The following is a 25,424-nucleotide window of genomic DNA, read 5'->3' as shown; positions in this document are numbered from 1 at the left end:
ATCTTTGGGTTGTGGGGCAAAACCCACGCAGACACGGGGAGAATGTGAAAACTCCTCACAGACAGTGACCCAGGGCCGGGATTCGAACCCAGGTCCTCAGCGCCGTAGGCAGCAATGCTAACCACTGTGCCACCGTGCTGCCCTAGACCAAGTCTATCTAACCTCTCCTCATAGCTAATGCCCTCCATACCAGGCAACGTCCTGGTAAACCGCTTCTGTACCCTCTCCAAAGCATCCACATCCTTCTGGTAGTGTAGCGGCCAGAATTGTACACAATATTCCAAATGAGGCCTAACTAAGGTCCTGTACAGCTGCAACAGGACTTGCCAACTTTTATATTCAATGCCCTGACCGATGAAGGCCAGCATGCCTTATGCCTTCTTGACCACCTTATCCACATGCGTTGCCACTTTCAGTGATCAGTGGACATGCACGCCCAGATCCCTCTGCCTGTCAGTACTCGGAAGAGTTCTACCATTTACTGTGTAATTCCTACATGCATTGGACCTTCCAAAGTGCATTACCTCTCACTTCTCCGGATTAAACTCCATCTGCCATTTCTCCGCCCAAGACTCCAAGTTTATATCCTGCTGTATCCTCTGACAATCCTCTTCACTATCCACAACTCCACCAAATTTTGCGTCGTTAATTACCAATTTTGGCCGGGAAGTATACTCCGTGTGTGTGGGGTTTTGGAATGGCCCGGGACTTTGGGAGATTGGCCTGATCTCTCGCTGCACTGAGGAGTTCCTGTGAGCGGAGCACCTCACTGCAGAAAACGGGGCTACGTGCGGCCTCGTCGGGGGTTCCCCCACTGAGCACCCCGATACCTGGGTGGGCGTTAGATAGCGGGGTGTATCTCGGTGCTCCGAGCATGGGAAACATCCGGCTAATCCTGCACTATGGGATTCTGTCCCCATTCGAATAGATTGAGCCTTTGGTCAAAGCAGTAGGTCTTAAAGGGATAGTGGGCAAGTGGTAATGTCACTGGTAGAGTAATACAGAGGCCTTTGAAGACGTGAATTCAAATCCCACCAAGTCAGCTGGTCGAATTTAAATTCAATTCATGAATCTGGAATATAAAACTACTCTCAGCAATGGTAACCATGGTGACTCTCATCAATTGTTGCAAAAAACCATCTGGTTAACTATTTTCCATGAGGGAAGGAAATCTGCAATCCTTTCCTGGTTTCGCGTAATTGTGACTCTCAACCCATATCAAGGTGGTTGAATCTTAACTGCCCCCATTTCAAGGCAATCGGGGATGGGCAATCAATGCTCATCTTGTCAGAAGTGCCCACATCTCAAAAGAACATAAGAACTAGGAGCAGGAGTCGGCCATCTGGCCCCTCGAGCCTGCTCCGCCATTCAATGTGATCATGGCTGATCTTTTGTGGACTCAGCTCCACTTTCCGGCCTGAACACCATAACCCTTAATCCCTTTATTCTTCAAAAAACTATCTATCTTTACCTTAAAAACATTTAATGAAGGAGCCTCAACTGCTTCACTGGGCAAGGAATTCCATAGACTCACAACCCTTTGGGTGAAAACGTTCCTCCTAAACTCAGCCCTAAATCTACTTCCCCTTATTTTGAGGGTATGCCCCCTAGTTCTGCTTTCACCCGTCAGTGGAAACAACCTGCCCGCATCTATCCTAACTTCCCTTCATAATTTTATATGTTTCTATAAGATTCCCCTCTCGGGGCAGCACGGTGGCCTTGTGGTTAGCACAACCGCCTCACGGCGCTGAGGTCCCAGGTTCGATCCCGGCTCTGGGTCACTGTCCGTGTGGAGTTTGTACATTCTCCCCGTGTCTGCGTGGGTTTCGCCCCCACAACCCAAAAATGTGCTGAGTAGGTGGATTGGCCATGCTAAATTGCCCCTTAATTGGAAAAAATAATTGGGTAATCTAAATTTAAAAAAAAAAGATTCCCCTCTCATCCTTCTAAATTCCAACGAGTACAGTCCCAGATTACCTCCTCGTAATCCAACCCCATCAACTCTGGGATTGACCTAGTGAATCTCCTCTGCATACCCTCCAGTGCCAGTCCTTTCTCAAGTAAGGAGACCAAAACTGAACACAATACTCCAGGTGTGGCCTCACTAACACCTTATACAATTGCAGCATAACCTCCCTAGTCTTAAACTCCATCCCTCTAGCAATGAAGGAAACAATTCCATTTGCCTTCTTAATCACCTGTTGCACCTGTAAACCAACTTTTTGTGACTCATGCACTAGCACACCCAGGTCTCTCTGCACAGCAGCATGTTTCAATATTTTACCATTTAAATAATAATCCCGTTTGCTGTTATTCCTACCAAAATGGATAACCTCACATTTGTCAACATTGTATTCCATCTGCCAGGCCCTAGCCCATTCACTTAACCTATCCAAATCCCTCCGCAGACTTCCAGTATCCTCTGCACTTTTCGCTTTACCACTCATCTTAGTGTCATCTGCAAACTTGGACACACTGCACTTGGTCCCCAACTCCAAATCATCTTTGTAAATTGTGAACAATTGTGGGCCCAACACAGATCCCTGAGGGACACCACTAGCTACTGATTGCCAACCAGAGAAACACCCATTAATCCCTACTCTTTGCTTTCTATTAATTAACCAATCCTCTATCCATGTTACTACTTTACCCTTAATGCCATGCATCTTTATCTTGTGCTCAACCTTTGGTATGGCACCTTGTCAAAGGCTTTCTGGAAATCCAGATATACCACATCCATTGGCTCCCCGTTATCTACCGCACTGGTAATGTACTCAAAAAATTCCACTAAATTAGTTAGGCATGACCTGCCCTTTTTATACCCATGCTGTGTCTGCCCAATGGGACAATTTCCATCCAGATGCCTCGCAATTTCTTCCTTGATGATAGATTCCAGCATCTTCCCTATTACCGAAGTTAAGCTCACTGGCCTATAATTTCCTGCTCTCTGCCTACCTCCTTTTTTAAACAGTGGTGTCACATTTGCTAATTTCCAATCCACCGGGACCACCCCAGAGTCTAGTGAATTTTGATAAATTATCACTAGTGCATTTGCAATTTCCCTAGCCATCTCTTTTAGCACTCTGGGATGCATTCCATCAGGGCCAGGAGACTTGTCTACCTTTAGCCCCATTAGCTTGCCCATTGCTACCTCTGTAGTGATAACAATCATCTCAAGGTCCTCACCTGTCATAGCCTCATTTCCATCAGTCACTGGCATGTTATTTGTGTCTTCCACTGTGAAGACCGTCCCAAAAAACTTGTTCAGTTCCTCAGCCATTTCTTCATCTCCCATTATTAAATCTCCCTTCTCATCCTCTAAAGGACCAATATTTACCTTAGCCACTCTTTTTTGTTTTATATTCTTGTAGAAACTTTTACGATGTTTTTATATTCTGAGCAAGTTTACTCTCATAATCTATCTTACTCTTCTTTATAGCTTCTTTAGTAGCTTTCTGTTGCCCCCTGAAGATTTCCCAGTCCTCTAGTCTCCCACTAATCATGCCATTTTGGATGCTTTTTCCTTCAATTTGATACTCTCCCTCATTTCCTCAGATATCCACGGTCGATTTTCCCTCTTTCTACCGTCCTTTTTTGTTGGTATAAACATTTGCTGAGCACTGTGAAAAATCGCTTGGAAGGTTCTCCATTGTTCCTCAACTGTTTCACCATAAAGTCTTAGCTCCCAGTCTACCTTCTCTCATCCCATTGTAATCTCATTTGTTTAAGCACACAACACTAGTGTTTGATTTTACCTTCTCACCCTCCATCTGTATTTTAGATTCCACCATATTGTGATTGCTCCTTCCGAGAGGATCCGTAACTATGAGACCATTAATCAATCCTGTCTCATTACACAGGACCAGATCTAGGACCGCTTGTTCCCTCGTAGGTTCCATTACATACTGTTCTAGGAAACTATCGCGCATACATTCTCTAAACACCTCCTCAAGGCTGCCTTGACCAACTTGGTTAATTAACCATGTAGATTAAAATCCCCCATGATAACTGCTGTACCATTTCTATATGCATCAGTTATTTCTTTGTTTATTGCCTGCCCCACCATAATGTTATTATTTGGTGGCCGATAGACTACTCCCATCAATTACTTTTTCGCCTTACTATTCCTGATTTCCACCCAAATGGCTTCAACCTTATCCTCCATAGCACCGATGTCATCTCTTACTATTGCCTGGATATCATGCTTAAATTACAGAGCTACACCACCTCCCTTACCATCCATTCTGTCCTTCCAAATAGTTTGATACCCTTGGATATTTAACTCCCAGTTGTGGCCATCCTTTAACCATGTTTCAGTAATGGCCACTAAATCATAGTCATTCACAATGATTTGCGGCATCAACTCATTTGCCTTATTCCAAACACTACGAGCATTCAGATAAGTACACTATTTGGAGTACTGTGTGCAATTCTGGTCACCTCATTTTAGGAAGGATGTAGAAGCTTTGGAAAAGGTACAAAGGAGATTTACCAGGATGTTGCCTGGAATGGAGAGTAGGTCTTACGAGGAAAGGTTGAGGGTGCTAGGCCTTTTCTCATTAGAACGGAGAAGGATGAGGGGCGACTTGATAGAGGTTTATAAGATGATTAGGGGAATAGATAGAGTAGGCAGTCAGAGGCTTTTTCCCCGGGTGGAACAAACCATTACAAGGGGACATAAATTTAAGGTGAATGGTGGAAGATATAGGGGGGATGTCAGAGGTAGGTTCTTTACCCAGAGAGTAGTGGGGTCATGGAATGCACTGCCTGTGGAAGTAGTTGAGTCGGAAACGTTAGGGACCTTCAAGCGGCTATTGGATAGGTACTTGGATTAGGGTAGAATAATGGAGTGTAGATTAATTTCTTCTTAATGGCAGCACGGTAGCATTGTGGATAGCACAGTTGCTTCACAGCTCCAGGGTCCCAGGTTCGATTCCGGCTTGGGTCACTGTCTGTGCGGAGTCTGCACATCCTCCCCGTGTGTGCGTGGGTTTCCTCCGGGTGCTCCCACAGTCCAAAGTTGTGCAGGTTGGATGGATTGGCCATGATAAATTGCCCTTAGTGTTCAAAATTGCCCTTAGTGTTGGGTGGGGTTACTGGGTTATGGGGATAGAGTGGAGGTGTTGACCTCAGGTAGGGTACTCTTTCCAAGAGCCGGTGCCGACTTGATGGGCCAAGTGGCCTTCTGCACTGTAAATTCTATGATAATCTATGATTAATCTAGGACAAAGTTTTGGCACAACATCGTGGGCCGAAGGGCCTGTTCTGTGCTGTATTTTACTCTGTTCTATGTTCCATGTTGGCTTTTATACCTCTGTTTTGAATCTTAACACCTTGATCAGTAACCTCTCCAAAGTTATTTTTTCTCTTAACGTTTTTCCTAATTTTCCCTGTCGTTGAACCCATATCTTCATGTAACAATCCGCCGCGTCGCTTTCCATTTATGTTTTTACTTCCCGTTTCATTCTTTTTAGTATTACTGGGCCTATTCACTGAGCTCCCCTCAGTCACTGTACCCTGTACTGTCGCCCTTTTTGATTTTTGACTATAGCTTCTCTGTTTTACACTTTCCCCCCTTACTGCTTTTTGTTTCTGTCCCTGTTTTACTTCCCTCCGACTTCCTGCATCGATTCCCATGAATGAAGAATGAGAACGAAAAAGAGAATCTGTAAAAGGGCAGAGTGATGGAGATTCTGAGAGGTTTAAGAAGTGAAGTAGTATTTAAAAGGCCCAGACAGCCTCCGTTCATTCTTTTTATGTCGGTAGTTCAAGAGTCCAAAAGCTTAAAACCTGTCAAATCCAACCCAGCTGAACCAGAAATAAGAGTTTCTTCAAATCCGGAAGAGATTAAAACACGTGAGTTTTTCAGAAAGGGATTTCGCAGAATCAGTTTCAAGGAAAATCTAAAATGACATCTTTCTGTTTATTTCTCGTTCTTGCTGGAAGGGTTTCGAAGATTATTGACAATTTGACTAAAATGAGTGAGCATCAAACCTGCCATGGTAATGCTCCTACCTCCCAGTCAGATAGTTGGAAATTCAAATCCCAGTCCAGAGACTTGAGCACAAATCTATGCTGAACTCCAGAGTAGTATAGAGGGAGGGCTGCCCTGTCAGAGGAGATGTTAAACCGAGGCCCGGTCTTTGTCTCAGGGAAATGTAAAAGATCCCATGAAGAAAACTGTAGGAAAACTGTTTAATAAGGACACAGGTAGTCCACCGAGTAAAAATAATAACCAAGTTTTATTTATAAACAATGTATTTACACTTCCCTGGTTGGTGCCTCACTGGCCGACTTTATATATTCTGGGTAATTGAGATAACCGCCCCTAGCGGGGGTAGCTCTGACTCCGCAAGGAGCATGGGGAAGACACGCATTCCCACTCTGTAGACGCCATGTGAAATATTCCATTCTTCCCCCCCCCCCCAAAGTCCAAAGATCCTCTTCACAAGCGATGAGGAGGAGGTCAAGGACCAGGCGGAGGACATCCGAATCGCTTTGGCTCCGGCAAGTCTCATGGAGCTCTATGCACTGGATCAGTCGGTGTATACCCCGCCAGTGACCACCATCAGTGGCAGGAGTGACGTGGCAGACGGTCATCTGGAGGCGGCTGAGCTACGAAGTTGGTGTCCAAGACCGCCAAGGTCTGCGTTTCCATCTCGAAGTCTGAGACAACACCGGGCATGTCGATGTCAAGAGGGACTGGAGGCAGCACAGTCACTGGTTCGGCAATGGAGTCGAGGGATCCAGGACAGCCTCTTTCGAGGCACTTCCCAAGGGAGCAACCTCCATGAGCAAATATGATCCAGATGATGTTACATTAGTTGTCCCTAGACCCAAACCTAGTTAGAGACTGGTCCCGTTTGATAGATAACAATCCCAGAGAGCCAGCGACCACGGTCAGTATAGTTACGAATGAACACCACGTCGTCAGGTGCGAAGCAGCAAAGAGGTCACCGTTGAACCGGGAAACACCCTTGTGAATCTTGGTTGTGATGCAGCTTTGTGCCAATGTCCAGCAGAATCAAACTCAGTTGTGTACCAAGTCTACGATCGATTAAGATCTCAGCGGAGGCTGCCGCATGTTACTGTGTGCCATAGTCCTGTAGGAAAATAAACATCTTGCCAGTCTTATGCGCATCGGTCCGGACATTCCTTGAACCCCATTTAACTGTCTGCATGGCCTTCTTAATGCCGGATGGTATGGATGGTGCAGACATGGAGAATCCCGTAGCTCTTCACAAAAAGGGCCTCTTCACTCGTGAAGGAGACTCCTTTATCGATCACGCTTACCTCCAGGATTCCGTGGGTAGAAAAGGAAATGAGCAGTCGCTCAATGGTCACACGGGAGGTGATCGGCGCCATCCTTTGGACCTCCAGCCACTTTGAGTAGGTATCTACCAGGATGAGAAACATCGAACCCAAGAAGGGACCCTGGAGATCAGCGTGCACACAGGCTCAATGGTGTCCCAAGGATGTAGGAGTGCCACTGCGGTGACCTTCTGATGATCCTGGCAGGCAGAGCACTGCTCGGCTAACATCTCTATATCCGTGTCCAATCCCAGCCTCCAGACGTAACTCCTCGCCAGCATTTCATTTTGGACACTCTGGGATGTCCGTTGTGAAGATTTTTCAGCACGATAGCCTGTTCCTTTACTGGGACAACAACCCTGGTGTCCCACAGGAGGATCCCGTCCTCCATGGTCAACTTCGACAACTTTGAAGGGAAAGCCTTAAACTCCCCTGGTAGCTGCCAATGCTACTCGCCGTACAGCACCAGATGCCGCACCTTGATAAGTACCGGGTCCGTTTGGGTCTTGTCACGTACACACAAGGCAGTGACGGACAAGGAGTCCATGAACATAGAACACACAGTGCAGAAGGAGGCCATTCGGCCCATCAAGTCTGTACCGACCCACTTAAGCCCTCACTTCCACCCTATCCTCGTAACCCAATAACCCCTCCGAACCTTTTTGGACACTAAGGGAAATTTAGCATGGCCAATCCACCTAACCTGCACATCTTTGGACTGTAGGAAGAAACCGGAGCATCCGGAGGAAACCCACGCAGACACGGGGAGAATGTGCAAACTCCGCACAGACAGTGACCCAAGCCGGGAATCAAACCTGGGACCCTGGTGTATGAAGCCACAGTGCTATCCACTTGTGCTACCATGCTGCCCCATAGTAATCAGGACAGTAATCACTTTGTCTGCAGTAGGGCGTTTGCAGATTCGCTCTGCAGGGGAAGAAGGCTCAACGTGTCAGGACCCATAATAATTTACCAATCCAAGAAAAGAGTGAAGTTCTGTGGTGTCCCGTTGGTTAGTTTGTTTGTTATTTACAGCGCAGAAGAAAGCCATTCGGCCCATCACGTCTCCACTCCTATCTCTCAGCCAACTTCTAATCCATGCTGCCAAGGATCCATCAATCCCAAGCATTTTTAATTTGCTATCCGAGCTGCCATGCGGCACAGTATCAAATGCTTTGTGAAAGTCCAAATGTACAACATCCATGGCACTACCCTCATCCACTGCCTGTGTCACCTTGTCAAAGAATTCAGTTAAATTTATAGTCTTGACCTGCCCTTGACAAAGCCATGTTGACTGTCCAGTGTTAACTTATTTTTCTCGAAGTGTATATTTATCTCATCCTTATTCTGGCCTCCATCAGTTTTCCCATTGTTGATGTCAAGCTGACAGGTTTGTAGTTTCCTGGGTTATCCTTTGTCCCTTTCTTAAACAACAGAGTCACATTTGCAATCCTCCAGTCCCTCGGGACTAATCCTGCGTTCAGAGAGGCCTGGAAAATTTCTGTCAATGGCTCCGCAATATGTTCCCTTCCCTCTCTCAGCAATATAGGATGCACCCATCCAGGCCTGCCGACTTCTCTACCTGGAATGCCGCCAGCCTTTTTGCACATTTTCTTTATCTATCACTATACTGCTCAGTTGCTCAACACCCACATTTTCAACTGGCCCATTGTCATGGAACCGGGACCATTTCAATCACCTGTACCCTCCTTGGCGATGGGGTGCAGGCTGTCAGGGTCCACCCAATAGCCCAACCCAATAGCCCAAATACACCACTTCTTTCATGTGACACCTGCACTTCGCACAGCGGAAGCGGATCCCAAAATCGGAAAACACCTCGAAGCTCTACAAATGTTCAAGTTCCGTGGCCCCTGTGATTAACACGTGTCTAAGTAAACCGCAATGCACGGCAATCCATGCAGGATGTTCTCCATGACAATTTGGAAGACAACGCACGCCGAGGAGACTCCGGATGGAAGCTGGGTGTACTCAGAGTTCCTTGTGCATTTTAATCATGAGATACTTCCATGAGGCAATAAAATGTCAGCGCTGGGTGTATGAGTCCTCTTGGATTTTGGCCATGGCCCCTTTAATGGTACCCAAACCAGGCTGGAAAGTCTTGGGGAATTTGCTCAGTGAGGTACCCAAAGAGCCATACTGCACCAGGAGGACAGGCTGCCAATCCAACTGTATCTGGTGCAGCTAATCATGGCCCCACAGGCTAAGGTTGCTTCCTCGCACATCAATGAGAGGAAGGCACTCTGACTGGCACCCAGAAACTACTAGAGGAAGGGTGGAGCCCACGATATTCAGCCATTCCCGTGTACAAGTGGCCAAACGAGCCACTATGTCAGCTAAAGACAAATTGCATTAATTGCTTGATAGGATCGACACCACTAACGAAATAGCCGCTCTCGTATCCAGCTCCATTTGGAGCAGATAACCATTAACCCATATTAACCCGTATTAGAACGCGAATAGGGACAACACGGGGCGGCCAAACAGTTCATCTGCATCTCAGACTCATCCTTGGCCTCTTCTGGGTCATCCAGATGCAGGGCCCGGCCCCGGGGCTGACATCTTCCTCGACCAGGGTGGCTGGAGCACTGGCCTTCCTGTTGCCATCTTCAGCCGAGTCCGGGAACTTCACACATCTCAGCGGCCATGTCTTCACCCAGAAGCCAGAGTGGATGCAGCGTTCAATCCAGGGTGCAGGGTACTCTGTGAGGGGCGATGCCTCAAAGCTTCATGTATCTCTTGGGCACCACGTCAGCACTTTCTTGGGAACAGGGCATCCACAGCTCCTGCTGAAACTTCACCATAAAGATTTTTCTGGGTTTCCATATTGTTGATAGGCAGACCAAGCGATCATGGAGCATATCACAAACCTCGGCTATCTTCTGTCGCTGAGAACTCGGTGACAGACTCACCGGTGGACCCCTCTACCATATTAAACAATATCTTTGAATGATTATCAATGGGGTTAAGTGTTGCGCCACAAGTGTCACATCGCCAGGTACGTGAAACTCCAGATCACCTCGAATATGTGCATCCACAGGCTGTACACAAGGTGACCATCTAGCGTTCGTTCGCCATGATATTGTTGGCCCGGAAGAAATAACGCATTTGTTCAGCATATTGGTTCCAGTCTTCAGCACATCAAATGCATCTAACCCCCAATCAGAGGCACAGCGGAAAATCAAAGAAATCTAAACCTGGGTCCAGAAAATAGGGAGATGGCTCAGCCGAGTCAGTGCAGCATCGACAGCAAACCAGTTTCCTCCTCATCACCAGTTTAATAAGGACATGAGGAGTCCACACCGAGTAAAAATGAGAACAATGTTTTATTTACAAACATTTTATTTAGACCCCTACCAGGTCCCTCTCTGGTCAGGACCTTATTGGCCAACCTCATACACACAGGGTAATTGAGATACCCGCCCTCTATCATCGCAGCTTATACTCCGCAAGGAGCACTGGAAGACCAGCATTCCCACTCAGTAAGCCCCATGCGGGATATTACAATCTCCCAGTGTCCTGGCTGATATTTATCCCTTGGCCATGAATCACTGCATTTTCCCACAAGGACTTTCCTGGCCTGTGCTGTGCACACATCCCCCCAGCTGCTGACTTCTGGTGGGGGGATTCATGTGCACAAATTTGCAAAATGTCAGTCTAACATTCCTAAGAATTAAACTTTAATCCACTTTCTCCTGCAGGTTCCCTTCATTGCTTGTTTCCTTGTAAAACAAACAAAAACCCAGTTATTTTGCAAAACAAACTTGGCCTCGTGTTAACCATTGTTGGATTATTTTGTGGGGGAGGGAAAATCTAATCAGCCGTTGCAATAAAAATGGAATTAACCTTCAGCATAATTAGGATAACATGCTTTTGACCGTGTGAAGGAAATATTTCTGTTGGCTGAGATGAAAACGGGTCAGATTACTTTTATGTTGTGTTATATTTCACTTGCATACACTTCAAGGATCACCGAAATATCTGAGCAACTCTCTTCTTTCTCAATGTCAGTCTGAAATGAAAATTAATCCTGATGCTGAGGGATTTTCACAAAAGCATCAAATAGTCCCTGATAATTATCACAATGCTGTTCAAAATAATAGTTCCTGTGAAAATTGCTGAAAATATTTTTTCTCACCACTAACTTGGATCTAATTACACACAATTGTTGCTGGCTTAGAAAAACTCTGCATATTTTACAAAATAGAATATAAATTGTGTCCAAATGGCAAGTACAATTTATAAATTAATTCTATTAATAATTTTGAAATTTACATACACTCAAATATCTAGAATTAATGTGAGTCAAGCTCTCTAAAAACAACCAGTATTTTAAAGAAATTGCTGCTATTGAGAAATCTAATACCAGTCCATGTTTGGTCACAATTTGGTTCCGGCAAAGGTTTACAAAAAATATTGGTATTGGGATCATGCAATTTTATCTGCCCTTTCATTTACACAATTCCTCCCTCATTTGTTGGTCTTCTGTTGCCATATATTATTCCATGTTCATAAGCTGAGGCAGATACAAGGCTCCCAAACATTTGCACCTCCCATTCTTCAGATGACTTGGGGCAATATCCTCCCTTTTCCCTCTGAAGAAATGGGCAACTCAGCTCCTCTCCTTATCACTGCACTGTAGGAAAGTGGAAGCTCAAACTGCCAAGTTACTAATTTCTTGGACAGAGCAGACCACCACCAGAACGCTACACACATTCATGCAGCTCATATCAAAACTCCAAAACCTAGGACTTGGCTCCTCCCTCTGCAATTGGATTCTCGACTTTCTGATCCATAGACCACAATCAGTAAGGATAAACAACAACACCTCCTTCACGATAGTCCTCAATATCAGGGCCCTGCAAGGCTGCGTACTTAGCCCCCTACTATACTCCCTATATACACACAACTGCATGGCAAAATTTGGTTCCAACCCCATCTACAAGTTTTCTGATGACACAACCGTAGTGGGTTGGATCTTGAACAACGATGAGTCAGAATACAAGGGGGAGATAGAGAACCTAATGGAGTGGTGGAACAACAATCTCTCCCTCAATGTCAGCAAAACTAAGGAGCTAGTAATTTATTTCAGGAAGGAAAGTATTGCACACCCCTGTCAGCATCAATGGGGCCGAGGTGAAGATGGTTGACAGTTTCAAATTCCTAGGGGTGCACATCATCAGAAATCTGTCCTGGTCCACCCACGTTGACGCTACAACCAAGGAGTCTCAACAGCGCCTATACTTCCTCAGGAAATTAAGGAAATTGGGCATGTCCACATTGACTCATCAATTTTTACAGATGCCCCATAGAAAGCTCCTATCTGGCTACATTACAGCCTGGTATGGCAACTGCTCGGCCCAAGACCGTAAGAAACTGCAGAGAGTCGTAAACACAGCCCAATCCGTCATGCAAACCTGCCTCCCATCCATTGACTCCATCTACACCTCCCGCTGCCTGGGGAAAGCGGGCAGCAAAATCAAAGACCCCTCCCACTTGGGTTATTCTCTCTTCCAACCTCTTCCATCGGGCAGGGGTTACAAAAATCTGAGAACACGCATGAACAGACTCAAAAACAGCTTCTTCCCCGCTGTTACCAGACTCCTAAACAACCCTCTTATGGAGTGAACTGATTTCTTCACACATCTTCTCTACTGAGTCGCACTATACTCCGTATGCTTCACCCGATGCCTGTGTCTATGTATGTACATTGTGTATTTTCCTTTTGTCCTCTGTTTTTTCATGTATGGAACAATCTGTCTGGATTGTACGCAGAACAATACTTTTCACTGTACCTCAGTACACATGACAATAAATCAAATAAAAAACTTATTTGAATTTAAAACCAGAATGGTACATTATATTTATAGCAGATGCTAAATCATACTGGATAATCTATCAATTGCATTAATTTCAACAAGATTTATACCACAGGGAGTGTGTTGGTGAAGCAGTGTGACAGCTTTGAACACAGCTCCCTGGAGCTCTGAGGCAGCAGTGCTAACCACTGTGCCACTGCGCCAGTGATAATCACAGCGAGTGTGTTGGTGAAGCAGTGTGACAGCTTTGAACACAGCTCCCTGGAGCTGTGAGGCAGCAGTGCTAACCGCTGTGCCACTGTGCCAGTGATAATCACAGCGAGTGTGTTGGTGAAGCAGTGTCACAGATGGACTGAACTGGCCATCCTTCAACTTCTGTTTTATGAGTTTGAATCCAATGCAGACCCCTGGCTAAAGGTGTCCTGCATGACCCTCGTGTGGCAATCTCAGCCATCCCCCTGGCAAATACAAGTAAGCACTTATATACCTGCTAGTCTCGTTCAGAATGTAACTAGGATAGTTGGGACGGGAAATAGGAGAACATATTGAGCTATGTAAAGGAGGAATCAATTTGTGACATACTGGGAGAAAATCACGGTATCAAATGCAATGCACCATGGCATGAGCTCTTTGAAAAAGAATTCCGGTCCTGTCTTTGCAGCGGCAGAGGTGGCTGCGATTGGCTGGCGGCGGGATTTCCGGCCGCACCATTGTCAATGGAGTTTCCCATTAAATGCGCCCCTTGCCACTGGGAAACCTGCAGCAGGAATGCACCATCGGTGGGAAGGGAAGATTCTGTCAACTGGAATGGCTGAAAGTTCCAGCCTTTAACTCTCTCTCCACAAATGCTGCCTGACCTGTTGAGTATTTCCAGCATTTTTTGTTTTTTTATTATTACTGAGACAGGAGCTTGTGTCAAAATTTGATTAAAAACATGGAAAATATTCCACTTCTGAATGTCTACATACCTTTGATAAACATAAACGCACAGGTTTGTAAATTTTTATTTTAAAGTTAAAACTTGGCCAAACTGTTGACAAAGTGTCTCACTAAAGGATTGCTGCTGGAATGAAAATAAACTGGACCAAAACAAATTAACTAAACATTGGGTAATAGGCAGATAAGGATCAATGACAGTAATTGTACCGAAACAGGATGGCCAGCTGGGTACCTCATCAACCTTCAGAGTACCCCTGTTTTATTAAAAATATTATGTAAACCTTTTCAGGTGTTGGGGTAAATGAATTTGTGCAGGAATTAATGATATTCTCATTTTCCCACGTCACGTATTAGTAGAAAATGGTATCAAGTCAGGGTGTGAGGAGGTGTAGAAATCTGAAGCTTGACATGGGATGTTGCAATGTGCCAAACCAATCATTTTCCAGGAAAAAGCAACATTCAAAGAAACAAAAATACTGAGCAACCTGGCAGACGCAACATTAATTACAGAAAAATACAGAGTGATATACCATAGTTATCAACTATTTCACTTTCCTCAAACAGTAGAAAATAGTCCAATGCTGCAATCTACCGCAATGCTCCCAGCGTTCTAGTAATCTGTGAAATACCATCCGATCCACTAGCATGGGACAAGGAGAAATCAGTTTTGAATGGTCATTGCAGGGTAGCATTGCTCAGGATTTGGTTATGAAGCTAGTATCTTTATCTCTTGGTTATAATCTTTGCATTAACCAGAGTCCAATTGGAAAATAAAGATTTTTTAAAAAATTAACCAGCAATTATGGTTTCCTAATAAAGGGCATATTGATATTTTAACCGAGAGAAAGATCCTAAGCATGTGAATTGTCCAAAAAATGAAATCCTTTCTGTAATATTGGTCAGTGATTAGATGTTAAATAAATAGGTCCATAAAACATAACCCACAAGTGATGCTGATAGAGTGATTGAAGTGTTTGCACCATATTGTTCTCAGCTATCGTCACTGAATTTAAAATATAAATATAAAGAAGTGTCACTGATGTTCCCCAAATCGATTGTCTGTTGAGCAGTGGTCAATGAACTTACAGAAAAGTGCAGATGCAATGAACGTGATGTAGAAAACAAATACAGCCCAGAGAAGTTCAATTTATCATTAGAATATATAAAGAATATAATATTTTTTAATATGAATGAATTTAATCACTAGGAATTACAAGAGATAAATTATCACAAAAGGTGTCACAAGTAGAAACTACACAAAAAATGAACTATACCAACTCTGCAAGGAAATCTCCATTGATTATTTAAATTCATTTACGGGATGTGGGTGTCACTGGCTAGTTCAGGATTTATTACCCATTTCTAATTGCCCTTCAAAAGGTAGCGGTGAGCTCCTTACTTGAACCTCTGCAGTCCCTGAAGAGTAGGTATACCCACAGTGCTATTAGGAAGGGAGGTCCAGGATTTTGATGCATCTACAGTGAAGGAACGGCCGTATCCATCTCCAAAGCACTTAAATAGGAATTAGAATGTGTGGTTTAAAAATTGATAGAAATTTCAGATAGGGAAGCAATGAAAAATTGTCAGATGTAAATAACAGGCTAAATCTGTTCACCCTACCGTCCAAATCTCTCAGTGTACCCGAACAAGCGCCGGAATGTGGCAACTAGGGACTATTCACAGTAACTTAATTGCCGTGTTAATGTAAGCCTACTTGTAACAATAAAGATTATTATTATAAAATCCTATAAGTGACTGGCTGTTTCGTGTTCCTGCATTCTCATAATTGTTTCAAAGTGACATTGCAAATAATTGCTCACATTGAAATTTTCCAATGAATAATGCTGCTGAAGCCAGTATGTATAAAATGTTATTGCAACTCCCTAACTTAAATAGGCCTCATAACAAAAACAAACATAATAATAATAATAATACAATAATCTTTTATTGTCACAAGTATGAAGCCACTGAGAAAAGCCCCTCGTCGCCACAGTCCGGTGCCTGTTCGGGTAAGCCGGTACGGGAATTGAACCTGCACTGCTGGCCTTGTTCTGCATTACAAACCAGCTATCTAGCCCATTGAGCAAAACCGGCTCATGTGGGCAGCAGAAGTGGCTTGCACTGTGGCTTCACAGTGCCAGGATCCCAGTTTCGATCCCCTGCTGGATCACTGAGCGGTGTCTGCACGTTCTCCCCTTGTCTGCGTGGGTTTCCTCCGGGTGCTCCGGTTTCCTCCCACAGTCCAAAGACATGCAGATTAGGTGGATTGGCCATGCTAAATTGCCCTTAGTGTCCAAAATGGTTAGGAGGGGTTATTGGGTTCCAGGGATAGGGTGGAAGTGAGGGCTTAAGTGGGTCGGTGCAGACACGATGGACCAAATGGCCTCCTTCTGCACTGTATGTTCTATGTTCTATAAGAAGGCCCAAAGGTGCAAAATAAAGTACTGGACAGAACAGGCCTCTGGGTCCTGAAGACTAGAAGTTATGAAGCAAGAATGGAGGATCTTATTAAAATTCATTCATGTGATCAGGGTGTCCCAGGTCATGCCAGCATTTATTGCCCATCCCTAATCACCCTTGAATTACTCCCAGTGGCAAATTAAGCATTACAACAACTTCCCGCTGTTTGAATGCCGAATCTGTCAGTGAGTTACCTGTCCAGTCCAAATTATGGGGGCGGAATGCGACTCTGAGATCACTATCCTAATTTCCATATGTAACTGCAAATGTATGGTCACCACCAGTTGCTCTCTAATTTACACTTTAATATTGAGGAGCACCATTATCTTCACTGCTGGTCCTAGTGCACATATTGGATTCAATATTTCTTCTTAAGCTTAATATATTGGTGAAGAAAGAGATGATTCGTGTCCCTGAATGTATTTTTCTCATTGGCATTTTATAGCTAGTATATGTAAGAAATGGTTTTGTTGGAGGTTTAAAATGGTTTATAGGGCTTCCAACTAGCTGCATGCTTACACCCATGAACTGTAGCAATGAAGTGGAGATGTCGGCGTTGGACTGGGGTGAGCTCAGTAAGAAGTCTTACAACACCAGGTTAAAGTCCAACATGTTTGTTTCAAACACTAGCTTTCGGAGCACTGCTCTTTCCTCAGGTGAATGAAGAGGTATGTTCCTTTTCATTCACCTGAGGAAGGAGCAGTGCTCTGAAAGCTAGTGTTTGAAACAAACATGTTGGACTTTAACCTGGTGTTGTAAGACTTCTTACTGTAGCAATGAACACACATAACAGTGATAGTAATAATAAGACGGCATTCGCTGCTCCCAATATGGTCTCCTCTATATCGGAGAGACCAAACACAGACTGGGTGATCACTTTGCTGAGTACCTTCAGTCTGTGCGCATTCAGGACCCTGACCTTCCCGTTGCTTGCCATTTTAACATAACAACCTACTCCCATGCCCACATGCCTGTCCTTGGCCTGCTGCAATGTTCCAGTGAAGCTCAATGCAAACAGGAAGAACAACATCTCATCTTCCGGTTAGGCATGCCTTCCGTTCTCAACATCGAATTCAACAGCTTCAGATAATTAGCTCTACCCCACCTCGACCCATTTGTTTTCATCCCATTTCATTTTAACTGTCTTTTACATTTATTTGTTTCTTGTCTTTCTTTATATATATTTACCCCCCATCTTATCCCCCCTTTACATACCTTTTCTCCCCTTTGCTTCCCCTTCCCCTCCCCCCACATCTATTCTGTCACAGTTTACCCTCTGATGTTAATTTCTCTCCTGTTTGGCCTTTCACACCTTTTGTTCTCTCTGGGGACTGCCATTAGCACTCTTTCCCCTTGGTTTATGTGGCGATTAGCAGCCGGTTTCCCTGGGTTTCTGTGGCTATGACTCATCTTTCATTCTCTCACTCCACAGTATAAATATTTCCCACTTGCTATGTCGATTAGCTCTGACAAAGGGTCATCTGGACTCGAAACGTTCGCTCTTTTCTCTCCCTACAGATGCTGCCAGACCTGCTGAGATTTTCCAGCATTTTCTCTTTGGTAATAATGAGATCATGTCTAGCTGTCCAATAGCTGACAATATCAATGAATAACAGCTATGGAGAGCAGCAATGGCCTAAGATGCAGCCCATCTGCACTGATAATTGGTCTCACTGGACAACAGTAAATGTGCTTGAATTGACCGTCACCCACATGGTAAGGGGGGAATAAATCAGCAAGGATTCCTGCTTCTGATTACTTCTAAATACCCCTGCTGCAAAGTACACATGTCGATGTTTGGTATGGACAGGGTCAGATTAAATTCAAGGTAATCTGGCAAAGTGCAATTATAATCCAGACATATTCACCATGGAGTACCTGGATAACCATCAATATATTCAGGAAAAGAAGGAAGGGGAAATATTGTGTGGAATACATGTTCATGTCAGCAGGATTTGGGAACATGAATCAACGATACTTAATGTATCCCATCTGGCGGATTGATACAGAGAATGTTGTCTGCTTTCATTCTGCTGTTTTATCAATGCTTGGCTTTCATTTCCATAAACACGGTCTGACAATAATCTAATCATCAAATCTGAACATGAAATCTGCAATGTCAGTATAATGTTCCTAAATTATCCATTAATGATGATGTCACTGTGTTTATTGGAATTAAATTTGTCTACATTTAAAAGAATATTATGCAGCATAGAGATACTTAAACCAGAGGCCAGGCAGCAATGGGTTTGACTGCTACTATGAATCTTGTCCAGCCACTTGACAGAGACACAAGGCAAGGGCCTTTGAAATGCAAATGAGGGATTTACAACCAAAACCCCAATCAAAATGAATGACAAATCGTCAACAAAACCAAGACACATGACTTGTTAAAATGGATAAGTTACCATCACTCAATTTTGATCTGTCTTTGGATTTGAATGTGATAAAATTCTTGAGAATTCTTCTCTCCACCCTAAGGTACCTCAGTCCAGGGATTGGAACAGCTCCAAGAATGTTCTCCCCCTGTAGTCCCAACACAACCCCTTTCCCACAAACACTCTTTAATCAATGCTGGTCACAGTTATTCATTCCCTGTGCTCTTTCTCTAACACATTCATTCCCTGTGCTGTCTCTAACCCATTCATTCCCTGTGCTCTCTCTAACCCATTCATTCCCTGTGCTCTCTCTAACCCATTCATTCCCTGTGCTCTTTCCAACCCATTCATTCCCTGTGCTCTCTCTCTAACCCATTCATTCCCTGTGCTCTCTATAACCCATTCATTCCCTGTGTTCTTTCCAACCCATTCATTCCCTGTAATCTCTCTCTAACCCATTCATTCCCAGTGCTCTCTCTAACCCATTCATTCCCTGTGTTCTCTCTCTAACCCATTCATTCCCTGTGCTCTCTCTATAACCCATTCATTCTCTGTGCTCTCTCTATAACCCATTCATTCCCTGTGCTCTATCTCTAACCCGGCTGCCCAGTGTTTCTGGAGGGGCTCACTGGGCTAAATCACTGGCTTTTAAAGCATACCAAGCAGGCCAGCAGCACGGTTCGATTCCCCTACCAGTCGGGGGGGGGGGGGGGCGACAGGCGCCGGAATGTGGCGACTAGGGGCTTTTCACAGTAACTTCATTGAAGCCTACTCCTGACAATAAGCGATTTTCATTTTTCATTTTCACTTGTCCACATTGAGCAGACTGGAAGGGGATAGATTCGAGATTGTAATTAGATTGAAGTTAATCCTTAATTGGTTTCAGTTCAATCACCGAGGCCTCCCTCCATCGCCAAACACAGGCATTGCTGACATTAATAACTGCCGTATATTTTAATAGTAGATCTGTATTTGTCTATCAGCTGTGGCCGTGCATTGTGGCTTTGGGGATCTATCGCCATCTTAGCTTCAAGAACTGTGGTTAATGAGAGTGACTGGGTTACACACAGTGTGTTTATTCACTTACTGGCTAAGCTAGGGATCAGAGCCCCTCACCATCTACAATAAGCAGCAGCAGCAACAATTTATTTAATTCTGGATCTGGTTGTGAAGGATGTTTTTCTCTTTCCCGAAGCGACACGCCCAATGCAGGAAGTGGGAGCATTAAGCAGGCAGCCACTTACCTGGGTGATGTGTGGGTTGGGATTGAAGCCACATTGGCTGCAGACCATACTGTGGCACTGGGTGCACTGGTCAGCATTGCCCTCCTGGAGCGGGGTGCTGCCACAGACTGGGCACAAAGCTGCCTGTGGGGCGGGAGCTGTCCGCGGTGCTGAATGTGGAGCCGCGGCGTGTGGGGCGGGAGCTGTCCGCGGTGCTGAATGTGGAGCCGCGGCGTGTGGGGCGGGAGCTGTCCGCGGTGCTGAATGTGGAGCCGCGGCGCTGGGCGGCTGGACTGGCGCTGGCTGCTGTCTCGCCGCTTGTCTCGCCTCCTCTTTCTCCCCAGGCTTGGGCGATGTTCTGAAAAACTGCTGAGAGGTGGATTTAACAGGTCCTTTCTGAGAAGATTCCGGCTTGCCGGATGCTTTCTGCTTCCTGGCCGCCTGCTCGCTGTCGGCTTTGGAATCGAAGAGACTGAATTTATTCACGACGGAGGACAGAGGGTTTCCCTCCGAAAGGAAACTGGGCATCATTCTGCCTCCGGTCCCCTCTGGCCACAGACCAGCCCTGCCTCCGGTGTCCTGCAGAGAGCTGGTGGAGTGGCTCCTCTTCCAGGGAGGGCGATTCTCTAGTAATCCATTCTCAGGAGACTGGGAATCAGGGAGAGCTTCTGGCTGGTCGGCAGGGTCGGGAACATCTGTCTCTGCAACTCTGCAATACAAATAAAACACAATTAACAGATAGATTAACGCCGAGAGCCTGCCTGCTGCCCCCACCCAGCCCAGCCACACATCCGCACAAATCCGCTTCCCTCAACTCCAATCATATCACTAGAACCAGGAGAATGCCTCAATCGGTGCTACACACAAACCACCAACAATTTTCAACATCAGATGCGGCACCGATACCTTAAAAAACCGAATCAAACATCCCACTGCCGCCAGGAAAAGCCTCCATGTGAAAGCGATCACATTTTGCAGTGCTGCATGATTGGGAATCAGCTGCAAATCCGCACATTGGCAAAGTGCTGACGCCGAGGCTGGAGCTGACAATGAGGAATAATCACAGCCTCCGGAGGGGCTGTGTCTGCAGTAAATGTCCGTCTTGTTCCAGAGCAGGGTCTCTGGCTGTCGGTGAGTCTTCACCTTGGGCAGAGAGGCGAGTGCAGCGTGTGTGTGCACACATCCTCTGCAATCCAGTGTCCCAGAGTCATCGCCAGCGCCGCCACGCAAACTGCCAGAGGAACGCCTTACAATCCCCACAGGCAAACCCTCAGCCTAATCCTAACTCCAGCAATGTGAAAACCGCCCCGCCACATGTGGACACTTTAATGACAATGACATCGCTAAACATGAAGCTGAATGAATTTACTGGCTGGCCTTTCTGTGGACAGCCTGTTAGTCACAGGGAGGGGACCCCCAGCTCTCCAATCTGAAGCGACATTGCAAACACAGGGGGCAGCTCTGAACGTGCCTGTGTGCGGAGGGGAGCTGGGAAGCCCCCTGCGCTCTGGACATGACCGCTGCGATCTGCCTCCTCTGCTCCCGGCTCAGTTGGCTGACATCAGCTTCCAACGGGACTGGAATGAGAAAACCTCGGCGCTCTGCCTCTGAGAGGGCAGCTTGGCCACTCTGCACACTCGCCTCATTGCCCATGCTGCCCACGGCTGCTAAACTCTGCCTCGCCTTTTATTGAACATTTTATTTTGCAAATGCTATGACAGTTCTTCCATTTTGAGCAGTCATGCCTCTCTCTCAATCCCCATTTTTCTAATGTCCCCGGATCCTTCCGAAAAGGCTGTGCCGCAGCACGCATGCCCAGAGTGGCACTCCCTCCTCGCCTTTAAAACTGTAACAAGACCCAGGGAGGTTCCTGTAACAGGCTGCTGCACACTGCAGCCTCATGCCCAATACCACTCCTGACAAATTCAAACGACACATTTCACAACCGTGCACAAGGTCTGCACAATTTCCAAATGTTTCCGTCTGTCTTTAACCTTTATATTATCACAAACGTGCCTTCCTGCCACAGAATGAGAGAATGGTAAACACAACAGCAGAGAAACGATTGGCCTGTGGTGTCTGTTGGCTTTGTGTCAGAACCACCCACTCACTGCCAGTCCCTGACCCTCCTCCACAACACTGTTTACTTTCCACCTGCTGATTCCATTCCCCTTTCAACACCTTCAATGAATCTGTATCCTCCACACTCTCCAGCAAATATTGCAATCCAGATCCTAACCACTACCACACTCTCCAGCAAACCAAAAGACCATAAAACAATGGAGCAGAATTAGGCCACTCGGCCCATCGAGTCTGCTCCCCATTTAACCATGGCTGATATTTTTCTCATCCCCATCCTCCTGTCTTCTCCCCAAATTAATGAAGAACTTATCTATCCCTGTTTTAAAGACACTCAGTGATTTGGCCTCCACAGCCTTCTGCGGCAAAGAGTTTCACAGATTCACCACCCTCTGGCTGAAGAAATTCCTCCTCATCTCTATTTTAAAGGATCGTCCCTTTAGTCTGAGATTGTGTCCTCTGGTTCTAGTTTTTCCTAGTTACAAATGGAAACATCCTCTCCACGTCCATTCTATCCAGGCATCGCAGTATCCTGTAAGTTTCCATAAGATCCCCCCTCATCCTTCTAAACCCTAAGTACAGACCCAGAATCCTCAACCATTCCTCATACGACAAACATTACAATCTGAATCCTAACCACACCCACACTCTCCAGCAGACATTACAATCCAAATCCTGACCACGGGGCAGCATGGTAGCACAGTGGTTAGCACTGTGGCTTCACAGCTCCAGGGTCCCAGGTACGATTCCTCGCTCTATCACTGTCTGTACGTTCTCCCCGTGTCTGCGTGGGTTTCCTCTGGGTGCTCAGCTTTCCTCCAACGTCCAATGACATGCAGGTTAGGTGGATTGGACATGTTAAATTGCTCTTAGTGTGGGATTATTGGGTTATGGGGATAGAGTGGAAGTGAGGGCTTAAAGAGGTTGTTAAATAGGGGATGTTTAGCACAGGGCTAAATCGCTGGCTTTGAAAGCAGACCAAGCAGGCCAGCAGCACGGTTCGATTCCCGTAACAGCCTCCCTGAACATACACCAGAATGTGGCGATTAGGGGCTTTTCACAGTAACTTCATTTGAAGCCTACTCGTGACAATAAGCAATTTTCATTTTCAAGCGTGTCTGTACAGACTCAATGGGCTGAATGGCCTCTTTCTGCATTGTTTGTTCTATGTTCTATGTTCTATGACCATACTCTCCAGTAGACATTACAATCCAAATCCTAACCTCTCGCTGAATAAAATATTTTTTTTATCTCATGTCACCATTGGATCATTTCAAATCACTGTAAATTGATGTTCTCTAGTTCCAGACTCTTTTACCAAAGGAAATTTCTCCCTGCCTATTGTGCCCGGACCCCTCATGACTTTGAACCGTCAAATCTCTTCTGAATTTTCTCTTCTGGAAGAAAAACAACCACATATTCTCCAATTTCTCCACATCACTAAAGTTCAACATCCTCACATTCAGATCCTTCCTGAATGTGAGGTGCCCACAATTGGACACAATGTTCTAGCTGAGGCTAGCCAGTCGTTTCTCCATAACGTTCATGCTTTTGTTTTCTATTTCTTGATTTATAAAGCCCAGGATCTATTTCTAGATGGGGTTACTGGGTTACAGGTAGTAGGGTGCTTTTTCCAAGCACCGGTGCAGACTCGATGGGCCGAATGGCCTCCTTCTGCACTATTCAATTATTCTATTTTTCTTTTTGAACCACTTTCTATGACCTGCCACACTTGTACACAGACCTCCAGGTGTCTGTGCTCCTGCACTCAATTTACAGTTGAGTCCTTTACTTTGTGTTGTCCACGTTTGTGTGGACCAGAAATAAATGATGCCCGGTAAAGGCCTTGCTGGGGAAGCCATTAGTTCCCGGGCCCTGGGAGAATATGACATAGACATATTTAAATAGGCCTAATGGTTGATTTAAATCTGCTGACCTAGATCATACCCACCAAGCGGGGGTGAGATCCAGATTGAGGTTCGTTTGAATTTCGTGAGATGACTCAAGCATCGTGAATCTGACAAGGTGCCTCTCGCGTGATTCAACTGCCTAGTCACAACAACCGAGTCAGACGCATCAAGGCCAGTGAATCCCACCTGCCCATCATTAACTCTGCCACCAGATAGACAGCTGGTGTGGTATCTTCGGACCTTCCAGCATCGACTTCGGTGCCTTGTAGTGCATTGAGTGATATCTGTCAGTACTTTACATGGTTAGTTAAAATTCTTTTTCTTCTCTCTTATCTTTGTCTTTTTGGATCTTCAAAACCAATCCTGGTATCTGGTTAGATCTTCAAATCCAGGCCTGATACCATGGTACGTTCTGGTGCTTGGCCGGTCAGAATAAGTGCACTAGAGAACGTCTCATTTGTGACTTGTTAAATGTTTATTGTTAGCCAATAACGTGGGTTAGATGACCATAAGAAAATTACTAACTATTATAAATTATCCAGGAGCTACTACAAATGTGACCATCCACTGCGACAACCATCTCTAGACACCCTGAAGTCACAGTGTAACATGTTTGTTCTCTACTAACACCTTCTGGTTGTAGGTTGTATACATTACTATTTACATCATTGCTTATGCATATTATCACACTTCTCAACTGTCTTTTGGTTCTCTAACCTTGGCCCCTTATTCATTTCTCCCCCTTTCTGTTCCACGTACAAAGTGTAGCCTTTAGTTATCTTGGTTCTAATTTGGACGTTTCCTCCCCTGAACTCTTCATTTTCAAAAGCAAACTCGAGCCCTGCCTCATCAACCATATTCCTGGCCATGTCTCTTAACACTCTATCATTCACAGAGTTTCATTGTGTTGAGGTCCTGTATCAAAGCAATACCTCTGCTGTTCAGATTACTCACAACAACATGTGGACCTCGATCAAACTGAGAGTCACAGTGGGCCGGGAAAAACTACTAGCACCTGGCACCTGAAAGGTGGGGAGGGGATAAAAGGCCTTAAGATCTGCCATTCCCATTGGCAGATGACCCAGTTATAAGATATAGAAAACAATGGCATCTCAAAAGAAAATAGTTTGGAATTAAATCCATGACCAGGCCTTAATAAAATGCTTGCAAGAGAGAGAGACTGCCTGAGTTCACCCAGAGAGTGAGGGTGAAGGTGTTACAGCTGAAAGCTACATGTGGAATTAGATTACTTGAGATGGGGCTGGGATTCACCACTTGGGAGACTAA

The 25,424-nt window shown here is 45.3% G+C and overlaps 1 protein-coding gene across 6 annotated transcripts in view; it reads right to left on the bottom strand.

Annotated features, from left to right (window-relative positions):
- Window positions 1–21,504, bottom strand: part of pcloa (piccolo presynaptic cytomatrix protein a) — a 543,385-nt gene extending 521,881 nt beyond the window's left edge. For 2 of the 6 annotated variants that reach the window (XM_038811990.1, XM_038811988.1), the window contains exons 1-2: window positions 21,055–21,481; window positions 20,170–20,857 (exon numbers count right to left, since the gene is read on the bottom strand). In XM_038811990.1, the coding sequence (XP_038667918.1) occupies window positions 20,170–20,679 (510 nt within the window). In that variant the 5' untranslated portion in view covers window positions 20,680–20,857; window positions 21,055–21,481. Of the gene's footprint in view, window positions 1–20,169; window positions 20,858–21,054 lie in introns of all 6 variants that reach the window. The other 4 variants (XM_038811987.1, XM_038811989.1, XM_038811992.1 and 1 more) reach the window with 3 other exon arrangements.
- Window positions 21,505–25,424: the final 3,920 nt, after the last annotated feature.

The sequence above is a fragment of the Scyliorhinus canicula genome, chromosome 11, assembly GCF_902713615.1.
Source record: "Scyliorhinus canicula chromosome 11, sScyCan1.1, whole genome shotgun sequence".
In the NCBI taxonomy this organism is placed as follows: domain Eukaryota; kingdom Metazoa; phylum Chordata; class Chondrichthyes; order Carcharhiniformes; family Scyliorhinidae; genus Scyliorhinus; species Scyliorhinus canicula.
The sequence above is the reverse complement of the archived record's forward strand: the minus strand, read 5'-3'. Positions and strand labels throughout refer to the sequence as shown.